Source organism: Amphichorda felina (genome assembly GCF_050947745.1).
Source record: "Amphichorda felina strain 45539 chromosome Unknown scaffold_1, whole genome shotgun sequence".
Taxonomy (NCBI): Eukaryota; Fungi; Ascomycota; class Sordariomycetes; order Hypocreales; family Bionectriaceae; genus Amphichorda; species Amphichorda felina.
Genome location: NW_028145049.1, coordinates 520,394 through 548,092, shown reverse-complemented (window position 1 = coordinate 548,092; position 27,699 = coordinate 520,394). Strand labels below are relative to the sequence as shown.

Genomic DNA, 27,699 nt, shown 5'->3' with positions numbered 1-27,699 from the left:
GCTGGATCTTGGTCCGGACCGAAGTTCATCAGTGGCCTTGGTGAGAAGTAGGATACAGAAGCTAGCCAACCCGAAGAAGAGCAGCTGTGAGCCAACTTCATTGTGGGGCGAAGGAGAAAAGGAGAAGGCTTTGAAAATCTGGTTGGAGTTGTTGGACTTGTTAGAGAATTACACAACAGTTGTGATGCTGCCTCAGATGATGGATCCCGCGCAGATAAACGGGTGGGATTGGACGGGCTCAGTGGAGGACACTAAATGAAGCAGGAGATCAGAGAGATCAACCACGTCTAAGTCCTAGCTAGTCTGTGATGCCCTATACGAAGACCGATATTTTGGCTACAGAATACTCCGCAGTTGTTTGCAGGTTTCTTCTTTTCCATGTATCCCCTAAGCACGGTGTTTATGGAAAGCTACTCATGATCCTTGCCCGTCCGTACCCCTGGGTAAGAGATTGACACTCGCTAAAAGATTGCAGATTAACTATTTACAGACGACTACTAAGAGCAGCAGTAGGAACAAAGGTTAAGTATATAACCAGGTCAGAGTCAGTAAATATATGTAAGGTATCGGTCCTATAGCAATCGATAACATCTCCAGTGCACGATAGCTATGAGCCTGGATTTTGAGAACAGTGATAGCCTTGATTTCCCGCAATATCTCAAAATGAAGGATGGAGATCGCCTACTCGTATCTCCGGCATGAGTAACTGCGGGTAGCGGGACTGATGTTTAGAGCACCGTAAATAGGCTCTGGGAGCGTCTAGAGAGAAAACATTCAGTATAAATCATGAGTGTATATTACTGTAACGAATCTACGATAGCAGGGAATTCTTCATCTCCTTCTAAGTCTTCCTATACTCTGTATTGAGGCGTTACATCATAAATATTAAACCCTAGGCAACGCTTCCTCCTGACCCTGGTTGGAGAATCTGAACTTAAACCCCGCCCTGAGTTCGGGACCCTTCTTTAGTTCATGTTATCATGTTATTTTGTCTAGGAGACTAAAAAATAATAACGAAGGTCAAAAAAACATACAACAGCCGGTATTCGCTGGTCGTCACCGACCCAACTACTAATCAGCCCCTTAGCGGCTTGACTCTGGGAGAGCGGACGGGATCCCGTATTTTCCACTAGGTATGGTCGTATGTGCTGAGTTGTAGCTATTCCCAAACTATATACCGCACTCCGGAAGGAATCTGTAGGATCTGAGCAAGGCCGTATTATTATTACCTCGACGTGGGTCATTCGCGCAGTCCATAATTCTTGGCCAGTGCCCCTCTCCTCCGCTATGAGGCGAGCCCATCTCTCAACTGCCCACTTGAGCCCCAGCACCCTACATCCCTAAGCAGCCGGCCGGCGAGTAGACAACGACCGGTGGGAGGCACATTTCAGTACAATCAGGGTTCAATCATCTCCGGCCATGTACATTCTCTCTCTCCTTGAGGCACTTACGGCTTCACGTCTCACAGTTTCAGAGATCCAGATCTCCTGCTGGGATTCCACGCTTGCGTCCCCTCGCCTATATACTGAGAACCTTGAAATTTCACATATTAGATGAAGATGTGATAGAATTCTCAGCGGGGCTAGAGATATTTCTACCAGTCCTGCTCAATTTATTGAACTCGGCTAGCTAGGAGAATTGCGTCTTGTGCTGCTGCGCCTATCCGTACCGGTGTGTGCCGTCTTTCACGATGAAAGCGAACTGTGGTGTTTAAATGGGGAGGTTGGGCCACCGCTTTAGCGAATTCCTGGGCGGTCCCATATGCTCAGGTTGGACGCTTCGTGCATGGATACAAGAAGTCTATTCGTACGGTCTACGTATCCCCTCACACTTTCTCGCTTAAAATCCAAGGCTGCAACACTTAGACTCCCACTCCATATTGTCCCAATCACCATTACGATAGTTTTCTGTTAGGACTTAGTGTTCTCCGCACCCTTTATCAGCCTAATGTTGACTTCCCCCGAAGCTCTGTCATGTTTCCATCTTGCTTTTCTTTTCACCAACACAATCCATCCACATCAACAAACCACTACTCAGCGCAATGCTCAACCTAGAAGACAGATTCTTCGCTCCGAGCGGGAATATTTACCCTGGGGGCCAAGCACTTGGCACATCATGGATTGGGACCAACGCCGCATCGTGTCTGTCACCATGGATGGGGAGCTTGAATTAGAAGACCTAGCAATCGAACAACTCCAGAAGTGCATAGATCATATCGCACCGGATGTCTTTGAAATCCAGGTTTCACCCCAATGTGACTTGGTCTCAACCTCCACTAACCTGGAAGACGATAACACATTCTGCCCATTCTATCCTCCTCTAGAAGCAACCCAGCGTCCAGATGGGGTCCAGACCATCTCAAGGTCGGATCTGGAGGAGCTTGATCGAACGAGACCCAATGGTGGATCTCGCTAGGTGCCTGAGATCCTCCGACCCTGATCAGAAGGTAATCATCACCCACAGACCGGTCCCGTTGTTCAAGACCTAACTCGACCGTAGCTGGTATTCAAGTACTACTTCATCTCTCAACGCCTGTCGTATGTCTGGCACGAAATGAATCTGTGGATGCGATTGCCCACGCATCCGCACATCGTGCCATTCGATAAGATAGTCGTGGACGAACTAGAAGGCCGATGTGTTGGGTTCACAACCGTGTATATTCCCGGAGGAACCCTCGAAGAGAACAAAACTCGGGTATTCAAGCTGAACTGGCTCCGTCAGCTCACTGCCGTTATTGATGAGCTCAACTTGAACCTTGGGATTGCTCACCAAGACGTCGCACCTCGGAATCTGCTCATAATTTTCGATTTCAACTTCTCAGTTCGGATTGGAGAGCTGGGGTATAGCGAGTCTCGAAACAACATTGATGGAGTCTTATTCACCATGTATGAGATCATCACTCGTGATGACACGCTGCGCGCCGTGCGGCACGAAGAGCTTCAGACATTGAACGCAAAGATTGGGTCAAACATCCGGATGTTGAGCTTGACCGCCCATTTTCGGAATTTCGTGAGGTTCTCAGGGAATGGTCTGGAAGGCGGCGTGAAGGCAAATAGATCACTAACTATCTCTTTGGTTTTGCATTGATTTTGCATTAATTGCCAGCTACGAGTGTAGCTCCTCTTGCCCCTGACGACTTACGTGTGTCTTTGGCTGTGTGTATGCCATTGGGTACTTATGTATGCTCATGATTGTCTGTAGACTGCGAGTATAACTTCCCTTCCCATAACACCGCTCCAGTCTTATATGGTCGTAGCGGCAGCTTCAAATGCTCCCATCTGCCTACGAATGTATAATGTCACTATAGCCTAAATAAAGTAGCCCAATATAAGGTACGTAGTAGCCTCATCTATGTAGAGGAGGAAGGTGTTATTGTCGGCCTCATAGGCGGCCCCTGGGGGCGGTGCTTACGAACCTAAGTTTGAGTACTCCGTATGGAGAGGTATTAGAGACCAACTTAATAACACCAATGCAGGCCTAGGCGGTGTTGCGATAGGGTATATTCAGTGTGTCACAGGGATAATAAAAAGATCACACGAGGTTTAGAATAGGCTACTATTAGAAACAACACCGCCCCGACCAAAAAAAAATCCCAGTAACAAAAGCAAGAGCGTAAACAGAAAGCAGGCGACAAAGCAGGCGACAAAGTAGGCGATAAAGTAGATGGTAAAGCAGGCGGTAAAGCAGGCGGCGGCAACGCAGGCACGGCCGTTTCTAGTGGCGTCGGACTTCTGAGTGGAGTATTAGTGTCGGCAAACTACGCCACATACCTAGCCATTGCTCCATTCACAGCGTCTAACGCGCGACGATCCCCCCAAACAACACACCCGTCCAACCTCCACCATTCACCAAGCAAGCTATTGTTTTGCGCTACCGACCCGGAAGCCAGTTGCGAACTGTCGCTATTTGCACACGGCACAACGCGACGCCCATTGCCACGTCCCCTCTGTACGACGGCTGGTACTACTACTACCTACTCGAGCTACCCATCTCGCGATGCTATGACGCGACCCGAGTTTCGATTACCAAGAACGATGCCACTTGTCGCCGCCGCATGAGAACTGGCCGGATTTTACTCTAAGAGGCGCCGACCGTCGCGATGGAACGAGGCGCCGACTCCTCGACTTTGCGCCCTAACGGCCGTCCCGCGACGCAACTTTTCGTCAAGCAAAATGGCAGGAAGCCACTCTTCGCGAGCGCCAACACCTCCAAGGATGGGAGTAGCACCCTAAAAAACGAGAGCAGTGACCGTGCGAGACCCGATCTCCTGCGATACCGACCTCCTCTGGCAGGCGACGGATCCGCCCTGTCACGACGCACCGACTCCGGGTCCATTGTCGCGCACCATCGGGAGGGCAGCATGAGCAGCGTGCCATCTCCCAGGGCGTCGCGCATCCCCAAACCCTCGCCGTCGAGCTTCTCGCACAGGAAGCCCCTATCCCTCGCCGAGGCACTGAAGATGGCGGAGGACGAGGAGAGGCGGCAAGGAGACGATGAGGATGGCCACCAGACTATGGATGCATCGCCGAGTCCCGCGCCTAGGTCGTGGCGGACAAGGCGAGATGCCGACCAAAATAAGCTGCGACAGCAACTAGGGGAGGACCCTCTAGACGCAAAGGCCCGGGGAAAACTGCCTTTAGGAAAATCTGGAAATGGAAACGAGGAAGAATCCAGTGCGGAGAACCATGGTCCGCAGAATACCGAATCAAACGCAGTTGAAACTGGGAGAGAACTAAGCAAGGTTATAGGGAACGAGAGACCTTCTTGGAAGGAGCGTCCTGATTGGCGCAACCGTCCAAAGTCTGGGCCTGAATGGTTCATGGAGCTTGGATTATCGAAAGAGGGAGTCAACAGCGGGACGACAATTCCAGATCTAGTTCCTGGTGTGGAGGACATGGCATTACCTTCCATTGAGGGTGTTGGACAGCAAGAACCTCCCAGGTTTCCCCGACGCAGGAACTCGACGGGCCCCGAAAACGCGTCACCGGAAAAGAGCTTTGCGTGGCAGGTCGACGAGGACTTCACCGCGGGCGATTTGCAAGTCTCAAACAGTCCCAGGATCAAGGTTGATAGTCGCCCTTTTGCCAACAGACTCCCGTTTGACGAGAACAGCGAAGTTGACATCAACTCACGAACGAGGGTTAACAATCCCGGATCACGCAATACCAAGTTAGACGAAATCCGATCACGGGAGGTCAAGGCGGGCAACAACATCCCCATTGACCGTCCACGATCGAGGACGCGCAACACTAAGCTGGATGACATTCGCGCAAGAGAAAGCGAAGTCGAAGAGCGGATCCCAATTCCTGACCGGCACCTAACGGCCTCGCGAAATACCAAACTGGACGACATCCGGCAACGAGAAGCCGAGGGTTTGACCAGACGACAACTCGCGTCGACCCGCTTGGAAGAGATCAGGGAGCAGAACGCTATGACCAGATCGAAATCGCCCGAGGAGTCGCGGCAAACACCGAGCCCCCGGGTTGCCCGAGATGCGAGAAAAACTACCACTGTGGGAGCCGAGGGAAGGAAGGAGAGCCGGCCCGAGTCTCGATGGGACACTGGAGGTGAACGCATACCGGACACACCAGTCACCATATTCAAAAGTCGCCGGGCTCAGAGTGGGGGCGTTGACGGTGACGCGGCGGTGGCCCGGGACGGACAGAATGGTGAACGCGAATCAACGAGGCCGGGGCTTTCTCATGGGCGCGCAGACTCGAGAAACTTGCTGCGCCAGCTGGCTCGGGCTGCCAGCTCCAGCCCAGCGCCCGAATCACAGACCAAGGACGCGCCTGCCACCAATCGAAGGGCTGAGAGAAATGTCACCGACAGCTCAGCACCCACCACCCGTGGTCCGAGACGCGCCCTCACCACCAGCAGCATTGCTGGCGCACGAAGAACCAACAATAATCGAGACGCTGGGACATCCGGCAGAGGCAACTCGAGGCCTACCGTCGAGTTTACCGGTTTGCGGAAAGTCCGTTCAACCGAGTCCACGGGGAGTAAGAGATCCAGCGTGCACTCAGAGATGGACCCCACCGATCGTATAGAGGCGGAGGCTAAGCTCTTCGCGCCTCTCGACAATCACTCTGAGAAAGGCTCCGTGCGCGCACCATCTCCTGCTTCAGGTCTTAAGAAGGCTGAGGACGAGGAGACCGAGATTGAAGCGACACCCAGGCCTCGAAGGAATGATCCTCTGTCAATGCCGACCCCCAAGGTTGTGGGCGCCTATGTTGAAACGCCAGCGACAGTCAAATTCGAGCGATTCGACCCACCAGGCATCGATGATGCAGTGCTCGAACGGCGGCCCAGAGATCACGACACTATTTCGGAACCCGGCGAAAATGAGAAACCAAGTGCCATTACCGTCTCTACTGCTACGAGACGACCGCGCTCTCAATCACTGCCTCGCCCTCGACCGCCGCTCAAGAACACGGCAAAACTTCCCTCGGTGAAGGACGACTTACTAGAGCTGCAGCAAATGTACAATATCGACGACACCACGCTCGATAACTTGGAAGAGGTCATTTCAGGGCGCAAACCAGCATCACCGAGGATAGAGGCCCTACTCCGGGATCTACCTGCTGTTTCGACGGACGACGATAGCTTCGACCTCGAGCTGGATCACATGAAGGAGCAGAGCGAACTCGACGATTTGCGACCGATCAAGACCGAACCCAAAGCGACTTTGAGCAAAGAAGCAGATCCCGTAGATGAGGATCTAGCGGCATACCTCAGGATGAGCAAAACGCTACGAACAGGGCTTCTCGGCATCCGCAGCGCTAAGCAGGGCATCGAACGGCTGGAGGACAACCTCGCTCACTCTCAACACGCCCCACCCAAAACGAAGATGGACACCGAGACTCCCGCCCACACGCATACGCACCAACATGATGAGGAATGCTCTGCTTGTGCAGCGCCCCCCAACCAGGGTGTCGTTGCATACGTCCACCTCCCAATCCCACGACTCTACAGACTCCAACCACGCTTCCGCCTGACCATCTTTGGTTTCCTTACTCTTACTCTGTGCCTTTGGTACAGTCTCGAGACGGCCATGTGCGAGCTCTACTGCGCGCCAGAAACTTGCACGTCTACGCCCTGTGTCTGGTCTTACGACGACCCTACCTTTGGCACGGCGCTGCCCGTCAAGCTCGACCAGTGGACTACTGGCGGTGTTGGGCGCACACTTTTCAATGAAGCGCTCGAGGAAGCTGAGGACTGGGTTGCCGATATCCTCGACATGGCATATGGCAGGGAGATTACAGATATCGATGTGGAAAGACTCTCCTTTGAAGGAAAGCGTGCTCACCGGCGACGACTACGGAAGAAGGGCCTCGACAAGCGAGGTCGACAGGCGGAGCAAGAGGCCACACCAGAGGTCCGCGCGCGATGGAATGCCTGGCATCAGGAACGACTGGCGAGAGAAAAGGCCCGGGATGCCAGAGCCATGGGATACGCACCAGTTGACGAAGACTACGAGTCAATTGGCGGAGATCAAAGAATCTGGTAACAAGCGACCTTGGTACGTTTGACCGCTGCGTTATGTCATCGATCCTCGGACGAGGAGGACGTTGCGTCGGTTACGGAATCTAGCCGTGAAACACACAAAGGTAGCCGGCGTTTTACGGAACAGAATACACATGCATGTACTATTGGTAGTTTCGGGAGGATTAGCGACAGGATCTGACACAATGAATGAAGATATGAACACCCCAAGACTGGCCGCTACACCAAGACGAGTGAGGACATTTTCTTCCATAATCCTGATAGATACGTATCAACGCATCGAAGCGTTGCACTTTAAGTACTACTCGCCCTGTGTCAATGAAATATCCCGAGACGGCGAGGCCAGGCCGACCGGATCGAGCTTGCTTCTGCATGTGATTGGAAGATATAAAAGAGGCAACAAACCTTTGTGGTTGGGTAGTGGTGCTAGCCCGAGTTTGTTCTGGTGAGTTGAATCGCTACTCACCATTTGGCAGTTGGCCCACCTCCAGTGGATGACTCGGGTCACCTTGGGTGAGTCGAGTCGACATGTCTCGCCCAACCACATCGCCAGCGAGCATCACCGGAATCGGAGACGGCTCTCTGCGAAGCGGCCTACTAGCGGGTTCGCCGAGTCGGCGGCCCGGGAACAATTGGATGTCAGTCTGAGAGGGTAACGTCGGGGCGAACAGATTTAATGTCCTCCGATATATGTACCCACCGGTTCCCCGGGCCCTCCTCCAGAGTACTCTTCCTATAATGGGCTTCAACTCTCTCTCATCCATCCGATAGCTGTTTTCTAAATACCTTCTTTTCTCTCGTTCCCGTTTCTCAACATGGCCGAGGAACCATTCCTCCTGAGAGTACCACCTGAGCTACGGATGCTGGTATACGAATACCTCCTGGATACCGAGGGACACAGAGAATTGTCCATCCGGAATCTGCCTCGACAGCAGGCAGCAAAAAGCGATTTCAAGACAAAACACCGGTCCAGCTACCATGTCCTCGAGCATAAATTTACGTGTTGGTCGTACGAGACGACGTACGGCCTAGAAACGCCATGCGAGATGCATACCGCCATCATGGCCGTGAACCGCAGGGTCCGCGAGGAGACGTCACATTACCTCTACGGGAGACACTCATTCCATTTCGGCTACGACCTGGGCGCCGCTGTCTCTTTTCTCGAGGACATGACCCCGTCGACCCGGCATCTGATACGGGAAATCACGTTTCACAAACGGGGCCAGGCCAGCGCGACGGCAACGACTGACTCATGCGACTGGGTCGCCATCTGCCGGTGCCTCAAGGGCATGCGCGGCCTCGAGAAACTGAGGCTCGTCATGGATGGAGGACGGCCACGACGGGATTGGCAAGGCCCGCGGGAGCTGAGCGTGTCGGATCTGCGGCTGCTGTATGCGACGCGGCACGAGAGCCTCGAATGGGCGAGGGATCTGTCTCAGGTAGACAAGGTCGGGCAAGTTGAGATTGTGGCCCAAATGCACCCCATGGCGGAGCCTAATACCAGCGCGATGCTGATATATGCTGCGCTCTCGGCCTCCATCGAGACGTCCTTGGTCGAGTTTCTTAGGACGGAGCTAGGCATTCCTGCGATAGCTGGTGCTGACGGCGTGGGAGGAGAATCTAGTGAGGCGAGTGAGATGACTCTAGGGTAAATTGGCACTGTTTGTGAGGAGGAATTGGATTTCAAAGCGTGAAGCGTTCATTGTGCATATAGAAACTCTTTTCAACATCCACAGAGGGGAAGACGTTAAAGCGTTGGCAATTGAACTTGGTGGGACTTTTTAGATGGTTGGATTGATTGATGATGGCACGTGATGTGGTGTTGCGCGGCTGGGACGGGGTGAGCTCAGCACCTGGTGCACTGCCTGGCTGCTGTCGACGTATGCACCTTATCTCAGCGGAGCTCAGCACATGGGTCTGACGTCCACCCGCCTCGTCACATCCAACTCGTTCGACACGACCCGCTCGCTACCTACCCTTCCGACTACCCGATTCTCCCCAGCAATCGCATTCTTCCTGCACTTCGGTCAATGCCCCGCTGAACCAGCGGCCGCAACAGCTTGTCCCAAAGCCTTTCAGCTCCTAGACTCAGGTACCCCGCTGCCAACGACCTTCCGAGGACGACCGCCACGATGGCCACGCCGGCGCCGGCTGAGGACCAGGCGCGCCTGCTCGAGGATGCCCTGGTAGCGGTCCGCCAGCAGACGTCGCTAATGCGCAAGTGCCTCGATACCCCGGGCAAGCTCATGGACGCCCTCAAGTGCTGGTAAGTCGGACCACAGAGCTGCCAGCGAGAGCTTGTCGGCAACGCGGTCAAGCTGACATTTAGCAGCTCGACGCTCGTCTCCGAGCTCCGAACCGGTAGCCTTGGTCCGAAACAATACTACGAACTCTACATGGCCGTTTTCGACGCCCTGCGGTACCTCTCCGTTCACCTCCGGGAGAACCACCCCGTAAACCACCTCGCCGACCTCTACGAATTGGTCCAGTATGCCGGCAATATCATTCCGCGACTGTACCTCATGATTACTGTGGGCACGGCCTACATGTCGATCGAAGACGCGCCCGTCAAAGAGCTTATGAAGGACATGATGGACATGAGCCGGGGTGTCCAGCACCCCATTCGTGGACTTTTCCTCCGATACTACCTGTCCGGCCAAGCTAGAGACTATTTACCGACTGGCGACGGCGATGGCCCTGAGGGCAACCTGAGCGACTCGATCAACTTTGTCCTCACCAACTTTGTCGAGATGAACAAGCTGTGGGTCCGACTGCAACATCAGGGACACTCCCGCGAGAGGGAGGCCAGGCTACGGGAGCGCCAGGAGCTCCAGCTGTTGGTGGGGAGTAACATCGAGCGCCTCAGCCAGCTAGTTGATCTCGAGACGTACAAGACGGGCATCCTGGGACCTCTGCTTGAGCAGGTCGTCCAGTGCCGAGATGTCCTTGCGCAGGAGTACCTGCTGGAAGTCATCACCAAGGTCTTCCCCGACGAGTTTCACCTACATACCCTGGACCAGTTTCTGGGCGCCGTTTCGCGTTTAAATCCTCATGTCAACGTCAAGGCAATTGTCATTGGCCTGATGGATCGGCTCTCTGAGTATGCCGAGCGCGAGCACCCCAGCGAGAAGGACGAGGACAAGGCCAAGATGGAGGAGGAGGCCCTGGCTAGTCTCCTCGAGAAGGTCAAGCTTCAAAAGGAAGCCCCCGAGACACCAAAGGAGGAAGAGGCAAAGTCGCCCGATGCCGCAGATAAGCCAGCAGAGGCCAACGGTGACAAGCCCGAAGCTGAGGCATCAGAGCCTGCCGAGTCGGCCGCCGACGACACCAGCACCCTTGCCGACGCGTCTGGGCCTGCTTCAGTTGCCGAGACTGCCGCGACAGCTGTCAATGGCAAGGAGACTCCGACGGTGGCTACTGTCCAGCTGTACGAGGTGTTCTTTACCCAGGTCAAGAATCTCGTCGAGGCGCAACATCTCCCAATCCAGGATGTTATTGCCCTCTTGGTTTCGCTCAGTAACCTTGCTCTGAACATCTACCCCGACCGCCTAGACTACGTTGATCAGATCATGGCCTATGCGACCACCAAGACCCGCGAGCACATGAACAATGCCGACTTGCACTCACCACAGGCCCAGCAGAGCCTCCTGGCGCTTCTTCAGGCTCCCCTGAACCAATACGTCTCCATATTCACGGCACTCTCGCTTCCCACCTACGTACCCCTATTCCAGTCGCAAACGTACCCAACCCGGCGTGCTGTGGCCGGCGGTGTGGCCCGTACGATCCTGAGGAATCAGACAAAGATCTCAAGAACAGAACAGCTGGAGCATGTTCTGGAGGTACTCAGTGTGCTCATCAAAGAGGGGACTCATACCCCGCAAGGATACCCGGGCGCTCCGCAGAGGCGCGCTGTCGAGACCGACGAGACCATGGAGGAGCAAGGATGGCTGGCCAGAATTATTCATCTGCTGCAGGCTGATGACAACGACACGCAGTTCAAGCTCCTGCAAATGACCCGCAAGGCTTTCTCGGAAGGCGGCGAGCGCATTCGGACGACGACCCCACCTCTCGTGACGGCGTCCCTGAAGCTGGCTCGGAAATTCAAGCTCCGGGAACACTACGACGACAATTGGGAGACGCAGAGCAATGCTCTGTTCAAGTTCATCCACTCTGCGCTCAGCACTCTATACACGCGGGTGAACGGGCCTGGCGCTGCCGAGATGGCGCTACGTTTGTTCTGCGCTGCCGGGCAGACGGCCGACCTTGCCGGGTTCGAGGAAGTAGCCTACGAGTTCTTTGCGCAGGCCTTCACAGTGTACGAAGAGGCCGTGTCCGATTCCAAGGCCCAGTTCCAGGCCGTCTGTGTGATCGCAACGGCGCTGCACCAGACGCGCAACTTTGGCCGCGAAAATTACGATACCTTGATCACCAAGTGCGCGCAGCATGGCAGCAAACTGCTTCGGAAGCCGGATCAGTGCAGGGCTGTTTACCTCGCCAGCCACCTGTGGTGGGCGACGCCAGTGGCGGCCAACGGCGAGACAGAGGAGACAGAGGTGAGCAATCACACAGCGCACAAAAGAAATGGTGAATCTAATTTCATGCAGCTCTACCGGGACGGCAAGCGTGTGCTAGAATGTCTGCAGAGGGCCCTGCGGGTTGCCGACTCTTGCATGGAGACCGCCACATCTATTGAGCTATTCGTCGAGATTCTAGACCGCTACGTCTACTACTTTGACCAGCAAAACGAATCGGCAAGTCTTGTGCCAGGTTGACCCTTGACTATATCGCTAACCTCTGCCAGGTCACTACCAAGTACATCAATGGTCTCATTGAGCTCATCCACTCTAACCTAGCCGGCAACCAGCAAGAATCGGCTTCTGTTGAGAGCAGCAGGAAGCACTTCCACCAGACTCTGGAGAATATCAAGAGCCGGCAGTACGAGGGTGTCGTTCTGTATCCGAGCTGAGAGTGGTGAAGAGAAGACGAGTGGTGTTTCTTTTTCCAAGCGTTTTTGTCTAGATACGACAACGAGGCGCTACCAAAAGAGCGCGGCGTAGTAGTAGATTGCTGTATATACCTATGTATACCTACTTGGTCCAGAAAATTCATTCGAGTCGTGTTTATCCCACCAGTCACTCCAAGAAGCAACCTTGGCAAGCTGTTAGCAAAACGAGCGAGACACCAAACAACTAACACTCGTACAGGTATCCGTACAGTGTACCACCTACGTGGGGATACGGAGTAGTATCTAAATATGATACAATAATCACCTATTATACATATAAATACAACTTGGAATATACATACATAGATATATATTATAAAATACACGGGAATCTACAAACGAATATCTATGTTATTATGATGGTAGCCTCGGTTGTTTTTGCCCACCGTTTGCTTGGTGAGAGGTCACGCTGCAGCACCAAAAGAGGATAGGTCCTTCCGGACACATTAATTTTCTAGATGCTAACAAAAACAAAGATTGTCGGACGGCTCGCTGAAGGGGCGTTATGCTTGAGAGATATGGCGAGGACGACGAAAATTTTACGACCATCCTCTGCAAGCCCCCATCCCAATCGACCGTCTACATCTTGCAGCAATGTGCACCTCGGGTGAAAAATGAAGTGGCAAAACGAATCAATGAAAAGGCAAAAAAAAAAAAAAGCAAAAAAGAAAAGAAAGGCCTGGACAGCGAGGGGATCGAACCCCCGACCACCCGCTGAAGCAATGATGCAAAGCGGGGATGATAGCCACTACACCAGCTGCCCAAGGTGGCAAGTTGTGAACATATTGCACCTAAATAGTGTCCCTAGCGCCAGACCCATATCGTAGCGAGCGAATCTTGCTGATTCAAAGACCATTACTTGCTTTTTCTATGCGTCGTTAAGGAGAGGATAACCTCTCGTGCCTAATAAAAGTGCACTCCGAATTGTGCGTCATCCGTTGGAGGTCTCTGTCTACACTATCCCTACAACACGGTTCTACTGATGCTTCCCCTTAGATGAGGCCTGACGCGCCAAATATGATATAGACGGCGGAGAAATCCTACATCTAACTTAATATGAATCATCCAACGCGTGTTGCATACTTGAGGAATTCTTCATCAGCCCTCAGTCTCTCCAAGTCCTCATCTCTCAGCCATATAGCAAGCCCAACGTCGCCGTTCAAAGCCTTGGGCAACAGGTACATCAGACTCCCCACGGGCGTGAACCGCGGCCTCCTCACCGCCGCAGGTTTTCCCAGACCCAGCCCAAAATCGAGGTTGCTCGAGCTTTGGTTCACCCAGGAGCTCAGCGCTATATCTACCGATGTATCCAGAGTCGCCGTCAAGCTCACCGACTCTTTGTCCGCAGCATAAGTGATGTACGTTGCAAGCGCGCGGGTCCTGAGACTAAGATCGGATGTCTTGGGATCCACCTGTGAGCGAAGAGCGGACGCGACGACACCTAGCGGTCCGTTGGCTAGCTCCTGGACGGCGATGGTGTTGTATGCCATGTTCTGCGCGTATCCGGGATGGGTGGGCGAGACGCCAAGGTAGCGACGGGCGTCGACGGCTCGTGCAATGGTAGATGATCTCTGTGAGGGCGGCAGGCGGTGTAATCGAGCCCGGGTGACGGACTGCCAGATGAAGGCGCTGACGGTGTCATCCGTGGAGACGAAGCCCGAGGGGCATGTTTTTATTGCAAGGGCCTTAAGCTGTGTGAGGGAATCTGCGGAGAAGACGAAGTAGTCCCACGTGGAGCTTGGGGGAGGAGACGACGGTGCTTGCGGGTTTGGAGGCGGAGCGGGTTTGACTAGTTGGTTGCTCAACAGACTCTCAAGATCATAAGAGTCGTCCAATTGCGGGATCCTATTCCAGTCTGGGAGGTTGCCGATTTCCAGCTCCTGGGGGGTAAAGATGTCGTTGCGGCAGGCTTTGGAGAACAACTCGATGACCTGCCCCTGTCCAACTCCGTCCATAGCTTGATGCTGGCCGAGGAGGGTCAGTATCAGACCTCCCTCGATGAGCGTAGCCTGGAGGAGGAAGATTTCTTCTGTCGACGATTCCCCCGGGAGTACGGCGATGGTCTTGCGCGGGGCGACATCGCTCTCGTCTAGTAGGCTGATGGGGAAGTCTGCCCGACGGAGCGCGTCCCACGTCAGTTTGGAGTCACGGCCCCTGAGATCCTTAACGACGAGGCGTGGGGTCTTTTCTAACGGCTTTATCTTGTAAATTCCGGATTCACTAACGAGCTGGCCCGACAACCATGGGAAGTTTGCTGAGACACGTTCCAGACCCTTGGTTAGGGTGTCGACAATGGTGGGATATACGGATACATTGTCAACAGCAAAGCAGAAGGCGATCTGCGTGTAGACCTTGACCGGCTGCTGCCCTAGAGCATCTAGGGTGATGTCCAAAGTGTCAACGGTCACTGATTCAGCCATAGTGAATGTCGAAGCTGATTGACTGAATGTTAAAAGTCTCAAACAGCACAGTGCAGGGCTGCAGGGTAGGTGTCTGCTGCGCGTTCCCCCCCCGCTTCGCCGAGGGCAAAGGCCGAGTTGACGCCTTGGCCCCAATCCCTCCCCCACTCACAGCCGCCCACGCACTTCCCCACGAAACACCTGCAATCGCAATCGCGTTTGTGCGAACCTGTCGGATTCTCTGCCGCTTTGGCTCCCGCACAGGGCCTTAGATGTCTCGAGCCGATGAGACCTGCGCCCTGGCCGAACTCGGTCCGTTGACTTGGGCATCTCCAACTACCTAGCCTCGGCCGACGTTATCCCCCGTCCTCCGACAGCATGTTTCCCGACGATGCCTCTCTCCCCACCGTCGAGTGACGCAAAGCGACGCATAGCGACGCATAGCAATCCATAGCAATCCATAGCGACTCCTCATTGCGACTCATAACGACGCATGGCGGGGCAGATGCACGGATCGCCGTCCCCGATCAATCCCTCCATGCCCTCGTCATGTTGTGGCAAGGACAACACCGTCACCAGACAAATCCATCGGCGATTAGGCGTGCGTACCAATCTTCAGCGTAGGCCGCCCACACGTGGTGTCAGCCGTGTCAGGACCGACTTTTTGAACATGCATCCACTCAAGTCCCAAACCAACAATGCCGAGACTCGCTATACATCGTATTGCTGACCGCGTCTTTGATAATAATCGAGATTCGAGGCTATGGATTACACCTAGCCTTGCCAAATCGCCCTGCGCATGCGGCCGTCGAGGTGGTATTTCGCCCCTGTTGCCTTATGCTGTTGGCTCGACTGCATGATTCCTGCGGCTATTCCTAGCTGTCGAGAAGCTCCCCTATTCGCCAACGGGGAAATGCAGCTGCGACTCCCATCACCCAAACGCCCCTGGATTGACAAAGGCTCAAAGCCTAGATCCATGCGAGTCCAAACAGCTGCTGCTGGAATAGTTGAGCGCACGATCCACATGGTATGTGCGAAGTGCGATGTGGCTGCGGCCGCCTGCGTGCCAGTGGAGAGGTCTTGGCCCCTTGAGACTTATAGTGTTTCTCTTTTCCTAATTTCTGGGGTCTGCCATATCCTCTATTCCTGACTTGATCAAAGGCTCTCCATTCCGGCCCCCCATATTGAATGTTGCGCCGTACTAGCAGTCTTTTGGGAAACACTTACACGACGGTCTGAGTACAACTCACAATGGCGACTTTCCAAGTCTACTACCTACGGATACTCGTCGCCATTTTCCTATTCATCTTGATTCTTGTCCACATTTTCAAGCGGTATAAGAAGCAGAGGGTGAGTTTTGGGTCTGACGACCGGCGGATGTCAGCACTAACAAGTATGTAGGAGGAGTATGTATACTCTGTAAAGAACGGTTGCCAGCCGGCCAGATCGTGGAATTCACGGTGGCCGCTTGGCCTCGACATGATACTTAGGGCTAGGCATCACGGAAAAGACCACAGCGCGCTCCGGTTCCTCCTCCAGCTCTTCGACGAGTCAGGCACCACGTTTGAGCAGACTCTCCTGGGGGCCCGCTCTCTCAACACCATCGACCCGGACAACATCCAGACCATCCTCTCTGGCAGCTTTGAGGACTGGAATCTGGGATTTCGCGAGCCGTCTTTCCACCCCTTGCTCGGCAGCGGCATCTTCACCCAGGACGGCGCCACATGGAAACAGTCCCGGCATCTGCTCCGCCCACACTTTGCGTTGACGCGGGCGCGCACATTTGAGCGCATCCAGCTCTGCGTGGACCGGCTTCTCGCCTCCATCCCCAGGGACGGTAGCGTCGTCGATCTCAAACCCCTGTTTCTCCACCTCACCTTCCAGACGACCATGTTCCTCCTATTTGGCGAGGATTCCAACAACATCGACACACCTCAGTCGGACTTTGCCTCGGCGTTCCAGACGGCACAGGATTACCTCCCGCCGCGGGTCCGTCTGGGAAAGTTCTATTGGGCCGTGGACGACAAGTCTTTCCGGAGCGCGTGCCGAACATGTCACGAGTTCATCGACCAGGGGGTGGACAGGGCGCTCCAAAAGCTGGCCAGCGGGAAGATCACGGGGGAGGACGAGTGCCCGTCATTCGTCGAGTCGCTGATGGGCAGGACGCAGGACAGGCGCATACTGCGGGACCAGTGCCTGAACATGCTGCTGGCGGGGAGAGACACTACCGCGTGCTGCCTGAGCTGGACCTTGTAAGCTGCCACAGGCAATGCGTGGTATCGATAGCACTAACCATGATGTCTCATCCCTAGGCGTCTCCTATCCAGGAATCAGAGCGCTCTGGGCCGCCTCCGTCAGGAGGTCGAGGAGGTCTGCGGTCTCGGCCCAGATGCGGAGCGGCCGAGCCGCGAGGCAGTGAAGCACATGAAATATCTTCACTACGTCATCAAGGAATGTGAGTTCTACAAGTCCCTTTCTCATTTTACACAGCAACAAAAAAGCTCACCGGCCAAGCTCTCCGTCTGTATCCTTCTGTCCCCGTCAACTCACGCACCGCTACTCGCACGACAACGCTGCCTGCCGGTGGCGGCCCGGACGGCAGAGCCCCCGTGCTGGTGCGGCAGGGTGAGGCTGTGCGGTATAGCGTCTACGCCATGCACAGGCGCAGGGACATTTATGGGGACGATGCAGACGAGTTCCGCCCGGGGAGGTGGGAGCACGGCGGGCTCCGAGATGTGGGCTGGGGCTATCTTCCCTTCAATGGTGGGCCCAGACTGTGCCTTGGACGTGAGTTTCCCTTTCCATGAGGTCGAGCTCATGAGATATCACGTGTGCTGACTGTGTGCAGAGGAGTTTGCGCTGCTTGAGATTGCGTATACAGTGTGTCGACTGATCCAGGTCCTACCGAAGATCGGCCCCGCGGGGGACGATGCAGGGATCACCCTAGGCATGGAGAAGCAGGAGTTGAGCTTGGTCCTATCGGCACTGGACGGATGCTGCGTTTCTCTCGACGCCAATCCATATGCCGAGAATGCCGTGTACATGCCTTGACGAGACTATGAGTACGAGGGAATGATACGACGTACGGATACGAAGGTATGATTATGAGTGATTAGTGATGAGAGACTAGAAGGAGTCAGGTTGGCTGCAGTTTACAGAAACACACAGTACATTACGAATAAAATAATGAACAATTGGTCTATCAAGCACCACGGACGCCTCGCACGCTCCACCCTTTTCCTGCAGCCACAGGACTTCTCCGGTCAAATTACAAGATTATGCGCCCTCACGGATTCACGGCTTATACTCAGTGAAGCCCGGGAGACCACCCGACGGTCTCCGCCCTCCCTCATCCATCGGACTTAGCTGCGTGGCGTCCAACTCTCTCACCACACGCTCGGCCGCCAACTCGACCGGCGCCATCTGCACCTCCTCGACCTCGGGCGACTGGTGCAGCGTGGGATGGAAGTGCATGCGCTGCATGGTCTTGAGGTCTGGGCGGGTGGCAATGTCGTAGACTGGGCCTGGGGTGCCTGGCATGTTTGCTCTGGTCTGTCCACCTGTTAGCGAACTGACTACTCGTACCCGTACCTATCAATCAGAGCACTACTACAGGTTCACTCACCGAAGCAACCGGGATCTTCTTGATCCACCCCGTCCCCTTTGCCGAGTCGGCCCACACCATGACGATCGCATGCTCATCCCTCGACACCACGTACCCCATGGAAAACGACGGCGACTTGGCCGTCAGCTCCCGAGACGTGGCCAGCCTGCTGATGTCCAGCGGGCTCGAGTTGACACGCGAGATGCGGTACAGGATGCCCTTGTCGTTCACAATGGCCAGCTCCTGGCCCGATGGCGAAAACGCCGCGCACTGGATCCGGTTCCCGACCTTGCCGTGCCTCCCGCCGGCCCCCCCGTCGGAGCGGATCATGCTCCTGTGCCCGCCCCGGGGCTGCACCAGCACGGGCGTGCCCGACTGGGTCCACGTGGTGACGCAGATGAGGTTGTTGTAGCCCTCGCTGCCTGACTGCAGCACCGCGGCCGTGACGCCGTTGTCCTCCGACTCGTGCGGCGGCACGTGGTACCGGCACGACGTGAGCTCGTGGAACGACACGAACGGGAACCGCCACAGGTACAGCTGTATGTGGCCGCGGGCGCTGCGCGTGGCGGCCAGCAGGGCCAGGCCGTCGTGCGAGAAGGACAGCGTGTCGACGGGGGGGCACTGGTGCAGGCGGCAGTCGTCATGGAGGGGCGAGTGCAGGCGGTCCTCGCGGGGGGGCTCGGCGGTGGCGCCGGGGGACGAGAACGAGGACGAGGTCTTGAAGAAGCGCACGGTGGACTCGTCGAAGCCCACCGCGACGTAGTTCTCGTTGCGGTCGATGGCGATGCTGCGCGACCAGGGGGAGGAGGGCATGCGGTACTCGACGGCCGGGGTGGACGGCTGGGCGAGGTTGACGATGCGGAGCTGTAGGTGTTCTTGTCAGTTCTTTTATTTCCTTGACAAGGGAGCATTTTATCACTGGGTGTGAGTTTACCGTCAACTTCTGGTCCCGCGTCCCGATGATGTACGCCAGGTACTTCCTAGACACGGCGGCGAGGATACACGTACTCTCCGTGGTGAACCCCCTGACCATGGTGGGCGGCGACGTGCCCACGTCCCAGATCTGGATGCTCAGTGGCGACCAAAAGAGCGCCAGGCTCGAGTTCTGCGACAGGTACGTGTGTATCACCCTAGAAGCGCGCCCCTTGGCCCTGGACCCGCTCGTCAGCGACCCCAGCGGTATCTCCTCGACGCGCTGGCTCTCTAGGGCGCCGGATGACAGCGAGCTGGTATCGCCCGAGGTGTGGACGGCTACTGGGGCCGTAGGAGGAGCAGGAGCAGGAGGTGAGCGGGGGGTGGCGGGCGGGACGGGCGTGGATGGTTTCTTCGCGAAGGGTCGCAACCATCGCGACTTGGGCTTGCCGCTGTCGATGGTGGGGACGGCGACCTCGCTCTTGCGCCGCGGCGGGACGAACTCGTAGGGGTCCTGCTTCCGTCCAAAGGCGCTGGGGGCGCTGCTCTGGGGCGAGGTCAGGTCCTGAGGGGTTGGCGGGGCGCGCTCGCTAGGGTCGATGTACGTGGATGTGGCGTCGGACATGAGACGTTCGCGTTCTAGGTTCAAGTTGTGAGGGTTGGGGGATAGTGGGCGGGGGAAGAGGGTCTGGGAGCCCGTGTGAGAGGAGTCGGTTGGGGCGGTGGGATCGGGGATGATGAGGTGGTCGTGGTGAGGGTGATGAGGGGATCGACGGCCTCCTCCTACTCCGCTGCTGCCGGGGCTGAGCAGGTCGTCGTTGTCCAATGTTGGGGGAGGCAGCTGGAACTGCGTGGATGGCAGATGGCGCTGGACGTTGAGCGTCTCGGCGTCGGTCTCGAGGGCGCGCAGCGTGTCCCATGTGCGGCGGGCGAGGGAGACTTCGCGAGCGAGGGATACGTCCTGGCCACAGATGGGACACGCCGACTCGGGGGGTAGTCTGCAGCTACGGCCGTTGAGATTGGTCTACAATTATCAGTTCAGTTCGGTTCTGATTCCGTATGTTTTCATATGACTGGACAGGAGGCTCAAGAAACGCACCGGGACTTGGATATCATGAGCGCGGAGCTGGGCACCCCCAACGAGATGGCACTCGGAGCAGTTGAGCACATGCAGGTTCGGACGCGAAGTGCCAAAGTGGCCCGTCGGGTTATCGTGCAGAACAATCTCGCGAACGACCTGGGACATGGAGCGCATGACAGCACCATCACTTACACGGTGGATGATCTGGCGCCCGGCGAGCCTCGTGGCCAGGGCATCCAGGGCGTCTAGCTCCTCAAGCTGCCCATCCAGGTCATCATCATAATCATCGGGGCCACCCTCGTCTGGTGTCAGGTCGAGCGTATCAGGCAGGATGATGCGAAAGGTGCTGTTAAAGGCAGCGACGAGGTCAGGCTTTGGCAGATGGGCAGGCAGACGGAGACTGTCGAGGGCGCGCAGGATGGCGTTTCGCGAGCGCGCCGACGAGGACTGCAGGCGCACGTCGCGCGTCTCCTGGTTGGCAGCATACTGGATGGAGGCACCGACGACAAAGTGCGAGATGTCGCGCAGGGTGAGGAACTCGTACAGCCAGCTGTCGGAGAGGCTGTCGGAGGTGGTGACGACCTCGGCGATGTACTGGGAGGAGAGGCACTCCTCCAGGGGGTACTGCGTTCATATATCAACACCATGATTCGGAAACCCACGGCAAAAAGAGAGAGGGAGAACAGTACCAGCTCCGAGGTCAGGTTGGGCAGCTCGTGGCGTAGGCGCTGCGGGAGCACCAGGGCATTGGGGTCTGCGCACAGCTGGTTGGTCACCTCGCGGGCGACGAGCAGCAGAAACGACTTGTCACCAGGATAGCTGTCAAAGACCTGCTCAAGCGACTTGCGGATGCGAGCGAAGCGCTCACGACGGGCCCTCTGGGTGGCGACGGGCCGCGGGTGGAGGGTGAGGATGCGCAGGGCCGACAGCAGGAACTCGGCCAGGTACTTGTCTCGCAGGCAACGCGACTCCCAGAGGGCCTCCCGGGCATCAGCGACGACGTGGAGGACGAGCTCAACGCATCGAACAGTCAGATCCCAGCTGACGAGGAGGCCCAGGTTGCGCCCTGCGACCTGGGCGTTGCTGTCGGCGGGCAGCGTCAGGCGCTGCAGGTAGAAGACGGCGTTGAGCTGGACGAGAAGGGATATGACCAGGCGCTGGTAGGCTTCTTTGGCGGCCTCGGCGTAGATGCGGTCGAGGGAGAAGCGGCCCAGCAGCTCGAGGACGATGTCGTCGACGTCGCTGCGCAGCGAGAGGTCGCGCCAGAGGCTGGCGAGGTGGGTGAAGAGGGACGAGGGGGAGGATGTCATGGTATCGCCATCTGGCGATGCCCGAGGCGACTCGGACGAGCAATATCCAGAGTTGCAGTGTGAGTGTAAGTGCAAGTATAAGTGTAAGTGGTCCCCGTGGTAGCACTACGTAACTCGAAAAGTGCAGTTTTGAAAGACGGGGCAGCAACTGGTAAGTAGTAATAGACAGCAGGTAAACAGGCTGCCAATATTACCACTATCCCCAGAGATTGGAGATCGGGAGGCCCGAGCTATCGACGCCCCAACCGGTCAGCCCTATAAGGCTGGATCCACGAGCGACGAATCCACGATGCTTCTAGCATCTGGAGGGCGATACGAGATACGATCAAGACGACAACAGACTATCGACAGTCGAGCAGCATGGAGCATGGAGTAACATGGAGCATGGAGCATGGAGTAACATGGAGCATGGAGCATGTAGTATGTAGTGCGATGTGGCAGTGGAAGAGAGGATGCCCTCATTGTTCGGATGAGGAGAAGACCTTCTTGGGGAGCACAGCTCTGACTAGGGCCCAAGTGCTGCCACGGCCCCATGTGCCAGATCCAAGGCATGTGATGGCGCGCTGCATGTTAATTCATGTACTATGTATCAGCGCCGAGGCGAAGCAGTCTCGCCATCATTGGGTAGAGCGCGCACACACTGCCCAGCATCAAGTCTGCCTGCTGGCCATGACCCTTGGATGCTTGGATGCGGTGTAAGTACATACATACCTACATAGTACTCGCAGTGCTATACAGCATCCGCGTATGATTTCACATTCCCCCCTCCCCCTCCCCTGACTGGTTTCCAAAAGCCCAATTGGCTCCCAGACACAGATGGCCATATGCAATGCAACCCTGGCGCATCCGAAAACCGCTGCAGCTGGGCGTTCTCAGCGATTTCAGCCCTGGGAAGATGGTGGCTACCTGCGGCGTCTGGAGGGCAGAGGATGCCCCCCTCGATCCGGCTGATTGCCTTGCTTGGCCAGTATTAAGCCTGACCGGGGTTCCATTGCCGGGACGCCCCAATGCCTATAATATACCCCCAGAAACGGTATCCGTCGTATCGGTCGCTACGTGGAGCTGAAAACAAGGGTCTGTCTCGGCACTGGGCGCACTTATCAAGTTCAATCTTGTCCCTCCTCGATGCCCTCGAGATGCCTCCCCCCTCTCTGATAATAATGGGTGCCTCCTCTCGGGGCTTGAGCTGCCGTCGCTGCAAGTCATAAGGAGGGAAAACGCCACCTTGGTAGTACTGGCTGGGAGCGCCACCTGGTCAGTTCTCCTGGAGTTAGTTTGACCTCCTGCTTGCTGCTAATCCAGACAAGAGCGCGCTATCATGTCTTCGCCCGTCTCCGACTTTGACAGCAAGCCCGAGGCCGTTGACCCTCATATCTTTGGCCAGCCGCTCCTCGAGCCCGACTCGGAGATGCAGGATGGACTCGAGGACAACTCGCCGGCGGAGGGGAAGCGCCAGCAGAAGGGGGACAGTCTCTGGTAGGACAAGCCTGGGTGGACTGAACATTCGTCTGGGGAGCGAAGAGTGAGATACGGTGCTAACTCAATTGGTTCGCAGGCGATCTCTTCAGGAAAGACATATCAATGTAAGTCAACGGCGTATACAGCCCAAAATTAACCGTTGCTAATTGTTCTTAGATGATTGCGTTTTCTGGGTGCGGTTCCTGACTTACACCACTTATACCCATAAGCCGTCCCCGCTAACATCCATTGATGCGCTTAGATCTATAGGAAATGGTATGATTACCGGACTAGAAAAGTAGAGCAATATGAGAGTATATAGCTAACATAAATAGGCCTCTTCCTCGGCAGCGGAACCTCCCTCGCCAGCGCCGGTCCTGGAGGCGCCGTCCTGGCCTATGTCATCGTCGGCACCGCCGTGTCCTCGGTCATGTCGTGCCTGGGCGAGATGACAGCCCTGATGCCTGTCAATGCACCCATGATGGAGTTCCCCCGTCGCTTCGTCGACCGTGGTGTCGGCTTCGCCGTGGGATGGGTGTACTGGTTCGCATACGCTGTCATTGCGGCCAACCAGCTGGTCGCCGTCTCCAATGCCATCAAGTTCCGCTACGACGATGGTATTACTTTTCTCAATTGGCCCACAGGTGAGAGTGTGGACCATGCTGTCTGGTTTGGAGTCGTCTTGGTTGCAGTCACCATTTTCAACATGTTCCCCGTCAGAGTGAGTTCTTCCGTTTCCTCCCACAAGTGACAAGTAAGTGTTGTTCTTGCTTACATGTATTCTCGTCCAGATATACGGAGAGCTCGAGTACCTCTTTGGCTCCATCAAGATAATAATCATTGTCATGACCATCTTGCTCATGCTCATCATCGACACCATGACGCGTGAGGCCCCTGAATGGACCTATTCGCGATATAATACCCCCCTCTAACACTGTCCAGCGAGGCCTGGTGCCTACTACGATGTTGCTCCCGGGACAACCTGTAAGTAAAAGAAGCTTCGGACAAGTCAATCCCAGATCCCATACTAAACTCGCCAGACTGGAACAAGCCCTACGGTTTCTTCAACAGTGGTCACACTGTCGTCGACGCGGACGGTGGGACACACACCATCACGGGGTCCCTTGGCTCGCTTCTGGGTGTCTGGTGCGTGAACTCTTGTCTTGTCTGTTTCTTCCCAGAACTGATTCGCGAGCAACCATAGGAGCACCTTTATCAACGTCTCCTTCTCGTACGTGGGCATGGACCTCTTCGCCGCCACGGCCGCCGAGAGCCGCATCCTGGCCAACTCGGAGGGCATGAAGATGGCGACGCGCAAGATCAACATACGCGTCATCGTGCTGTACACGCTGGCCGTGCTCATGGGCTCCTTCGTCGTGCCCACCGACCACAAGTTCATCAACGGCGAGGAGGGCCAGTCGCTGGGCGCGCGCTCCGTCTTCCTCATCGCCGTCGTCGAGGCCGGCATGCCCAGCGCTGCCCACTTCTACAACTCCGTCTTTGTGTTTTCGTCCTTCACCTGCGCCATCAACTCCATGTACAACGCCTCACGCGTCATGCACACCCTCGCACTGCGGGCCCAGACGGGGCCTGAGTTCATCACTCGCAGGCTGCGTCAGTGCCGTTCGGGCGTGCCGACCAGGACGGTCATGGTCACGGCGGTTATGATGCTGATTGGCTTCATGGGGCGGTCGGGGTCTCCAGGGACGGTATGTCATTGATCTCCTTTGATGTATGCATGTGCTATGCTGACTGACCCTGCCAGCGTCTCGGCGAGCTGCAAAACATCTGCACCGTGTCCTTCCTGATCGTCTACGCCACCATCTGCGTGACCTACCTATGCTTCTACCGGACGTGAGCATAACCAACCCCTTCAGACTCTTTACATTATCGCAAGTTCAACTCACCTGACTGCCCAGCCTGCGAGAGGCCAAAATGTACGGCAACACATCCGAGGCCCAGGCCGCCGCCTACGACCGCAACAACCCAGCATACCCCTACAAGTCTCACGGACAGTGGCTCAAGGCGTCGTACGGCCTGTTTGCGTGCTCGGTGCTGGTCGTCTTCAACGGCGTCGAGGCCTTTCTGCGGCGGCCGTTTGCGACGCGGACCTTTGTGTCGTCCTACATCAGTGTATGTGCCCCCCTCCCATCCCTGTCCACGTACCAATATCTTATCTCCCCGTGTGTGTGTGTGTGTGCCTACTGACTATATACAGCTACCCGTCTTCGTGGTCCTCGTCATCGGGTACAAGGTGCGCAACCACGGCCTGCGCTTCTCCGAGTGGGGCCCGGAGCGCTCCGAGGATCTGAGCAACACGGTCCAGGTGACGAATCCGCGGCGCAAGGGGAGGCTGGAGCTGCCGGATGAGGATTACTTTACCAAGCAGAACGGCGTGGCCATTGTGCGGTGGCTGTGGGAGTGGATGAGGTAGGGAATCATCTCTCTTTGGGGGGGGGGGGGGGGGGGGGGGCACATATTGGAGTTAGGGAGGGATACCACGGGCGTTGTTGTAATATATACTCATGCAATTCCATATTGTTGGCGGTCATCTCTTCATTCATGCATATAGCAAGCAAACACTACCAGTCAGTCATACATTCCCCATCCACAGCAGCCTCGTCTTCCCTTTAGAAGGAGGTGAACAGCGCCTGCATGCCCGCCCAGTTCTCCTCGCCCGACGGCACAATATGCGACGGGTCCAGCACAAAGCCGTTGCTTCCACCGGAGCTGGGGCGCAGCTCGATGGCCCAGGCCAGGTCGGCACCGGCAATGTCATAGGCCCAGTCGTTGCTCCCGCCCGCAGCCTGGTAGATGGTCTCGCAGGTCGAGCCGTAGACGAAGCGCAGGCCGTTGACCCCCCGGATGGCGTCGGCCACGCCGCCGGCCAGCTCGAGCTGCTTGTCGATGTTGTCCGGGTACGCGCTGCACGAGTAGCCGTAGGGCAGCAGGATGAGCTGGCTGAAGGAGTGCCAGTCCATGTAGAACTTGATGCCGGGGCCCTCGCTGAGCGACATGGTGTGGTTGGTCAGCGCCTGGTTCTCGGGCGTGTCTCCCTCGGCCTCGCCGCGGTACGTCTCGTCGCAGGGGTCGGGGGACGAGCCGCCGTCGACGTCCCAGTGGTTAGGCCAGTTGCGGTTGATGTCGGTGCCCACGCACGACTCGCCTGTGCGCTTCTGGCGGTTCTTGCGCCAGAGACGGTCGTTGCTCTGGGTGTAGGCGAAGCCTGTTTCTTTCGTCAGCATCTTTCAGGGGCTGTGCCAGCTGGGACTGATGTGGTGCTTACCATCAGGGTTCACAATGGGGATGATGTAAAAGTCGTAGGCGTCCAGCGTCGTCGTGGGCGTCTCGTCACCGGCCTGGTAGCCCTCGATGAGCTTGTACGTCAGGTACTCGACCGTCTGTTTTCATGTTGTCAGCGCCATCCTTCTCACCAATGGATACCACAGGGAAATCATACCATCGACGTGATCCATTCACGGGCGTGGACGTTGCCGTGCCAGACAATGGCAGGCTTGGTGCCAGGGCCCCCAGACCCATACAGGTGGATGCCCTGCAGCGGGCGGTCCTCGAGCGAGTTGCCGGCCGAGAAGGTCGCGGCATTGTCGGGGAAGGCGGCGGCAAGGTCATCGAGGAACTGGAGGTGCTCGTCGAAGCTGTGGTACGAGTTAAAGTAGGAGATGTCGGGCAGGGCAGCGACGCCGGCGTCCTTGGTGGTGGCTACGGCTGGGTCAGCTTCTTTTGCTTTTGCCGCGAGACGCGCCCGGGGGGGAGAAGAAGAAAAACAAACATACCGACATAGGGAATAAACCTCGCCTCGGCCTCAATGTCGGCGCCAAGGTCCTCGTTGACCACAGAGGCATCAAGGCCCAGCTGCTTGAAGGCGTCAAGGCTCTCCGGGGCGACGGCAATGTCAAAGCTCTTGTGGTTGCTCTCGCAGCTCATGGAGACGTAGTTGATCTCCTTGATGGCCTTGGCGACGTCATCATAGTTGTCGACGGCGTCGATGTGGAAGGCCTGGTAGCCCTGGTACGACACCTTGGCGGCGACGAGGGGCAGGGCGAGGCCCAGAGCGGTGATGGCAGATCTCATGGCTGTTGACGCTATCACGGGTAGCGAGAAGGGAGACGCGGATGGTGATGGGACGGGAGGAGAGGAGAGGGGAGCAGACGCATGATGGCCAGGGGTTTTATGGTTATACTGCATACGGGTATGCTCGTACTCTGTATACACAGCATGATATGTCGTGGGTTGGAGACCTATGGCCCATGGGCCATGGCATGGCATGGGCGCATAGACATGTAGCAGTTGGAGACTGAGACATGCAAACACCTTCTCGACTTGTTAGGTGGACAGGCTGCAGCGGCTCGGCCCCTCAAAAGTGCCAGGAACAAACAAGCCTCCGGGGCTGCTCCACGCCGATC

The 27,699-nt window shown here is 56.3% G+C and overlaps 8 protein-coding genes and 1 non-coding gene across 9 annotated transcripts; 5 read left to right on the top strand and 4 right to left on the bottom strand.

The window, feature by feature from the left end:
• Positions 1 to 4,099: 4,099 nt before the first annotated feature.
• ACO1O0_000177 (uncharacterized protein) lies at positions 4,100 to 7,510 on the top strand (the record flags this gene model as incomplete). Its single annotated transcript, XM_083189676.1, has 1 exon — positions 4,100 to 7,510. The coding sequence occupies one exon, from the start codon at positions 4,100 to 4,102 to the stop codon at positions 7,508 to 7,510; it is 3,411 nt and encodes a 1,136-aa protein (XP_083053535.1).
• A 1,057-nt stretch (positions 7,511 to 8,567) lies between these two features.
• On the top strand, positions 8,568 to 9,158 carry ACO1O0_000176 (uncharacterized protein; the record flags this gene model as incomplete). Its single annotated transcript, XM_083189675.1, has 1 exon — positions 8,568 to 9,158. The coding sequence occupies one exon, from the start codon at positions 8,568 to 8,570 to the stop codon at positions 9,156 to 9,158; it is 591 nt and encodes a 196-aa protein (XP_083053534.1).
• Positions 9,159 to 9,638: 480 nt separating this feature from the next.
• Positions 9,639 to 12,472, top strand: vps35 (retromer subunit VPS35; the record flags this gene model as incomplete). Its single annotated transcript, XM_083189674.1, has 4 exons — positions 9,639 to 9,772; positions 9,839 to 12,059; positions 12,111 to 12,266; positions 12,308 to 12,472. The coding sequence occupies 4 exons, from the start codon at positions 9,639 to 9,641 to the stop codon at positions 12,470 to 12,472; spliced, it is 2,676 nt and encodes an 891-aa protein (XP_083053533.1).
• A 719-nt stretch (positions 12,473 to 13,191) lies between these two features.
• On the bottom strand, positions 13,192 to 13,274 carry ACO1O0_000174. Its single transcript has one exon. It is a non-coding gene; the product is annotated as a tRNA-Ala (tRNA).
• Positions 13,275 to 13,572: 298 nt separating this feature from the next.
• On the bottom strand, positions 13,573 to 14,931 carry ACO1O0_000173 (uncharacterized protein; the record flags this gene model as incomplete). Its single annotated transcript, XM_083189673.1, has 1 exon — positions 13,573 to 14,931. One exon carries the CDS (start codon positions 14,929 to 14,931, stop codon positions 13,573 to 13,575), a length of 1,359 nt encoding a protein of 452 aa, XP_083053532.1.
• Positions 14,932 to 16,161: 1,230 nt separating this feature from the next.
• Positions 16,162 to 17,961, top strand: ACO1O0_000172 (cytochrome P450; the record flags this gene model as incomplete). Its single annotated transcript, XM_083189672.1, has 5 exons — positions 16,162 to 16,260; positions 16,312 to 17,162; positions 17,238 to 17,365; positions 17,425 to 17,697; positions 17,759 to 17,961. The coding sequence occupies 5 exons, from the start codon at positions 16,162 to 16,164 to the stop codon at positions 17,959 to 17,961; spliced, it is 1,554 nt and encodes a 517-aa protein (XP_083053531.1).
• A 243-nt stretch (positions 17,962 to 18,204) lies between these two features.
• On the bottom strand, positions 18,205 to 21,817 carry ACO1O0_000171 (uncharacterized protein; the record flags this gene model as incomplete). The annotated part of the gene is made up of 5 exons (XM_083189671.1): positions 18,205 to 18,462; positions 18,536 to 19,378; positions 19,449 to 20,450; positions 20,526 to 21,131; positions 21,197 to 21,817. 5 exons carry the CDS (start codon positions 21,815 to 21,817, stop codon positions 18,205 to 18,207), a joined length of 3,330 nt encoding a protein of 1,109 aa, XP_083053530.1.
• A 1,318-nt stretch (positions 21,818 to 23,135) lies between these two features.
• Positions 23,136 to 25,709, top strand: ACO1O0_000170 (amino acid permease-domain-containing protein; the record flags this gene model as incomplete). The annotated part of the gene is made up of 11 exons (XM_083189670.1): positions 23,136 to 23,293; positions 23,373 to 23,400; positions 23,453 to 23,469; positions 23,538 to 23,551; positions 23,611 to 23,996; positions 24,067 to 24,160; positions 24,271 to 24,421; positions 24,480 to 24,984; positions 25,041 to 25,129; positions 25,195 to 25,408; positions 25,494 to 25,709. 11 exons carry the CDS (start codon positions 23,136 to 23,138, stop codon positions 25,707 to 25,709), a joined length of 1,872 nt encoding a protein of 623 aa, XP_083053529.1.
• A 196-nt stretch (positions 25,710 to 25,905) lies between these two features.
• ACO1O0_000169 (uncharacterized protein) lies at positions 25,906 to 27,367 on the bottom strand (the record flags this gene model as incomplete). Its single annotated transcript, XM_083189669.1, has 4 exons — positions 25,906 to 26,501; positions 26,562 to 26,676; positions 26,736 to 26,995; positions 27,070 to 27,367. The coding sequence occupies 4 exons, from the start codon at positions 27,365 to 27,367 to the stop codon at positions 25,906 to 25,908; spliced, it is 1,269 nt and encodes a 422-aa protein (XP_083053528.1).
• Between the last annotated feature and the right edge of the window lie 332 nt (positions 27,368 to 27,699).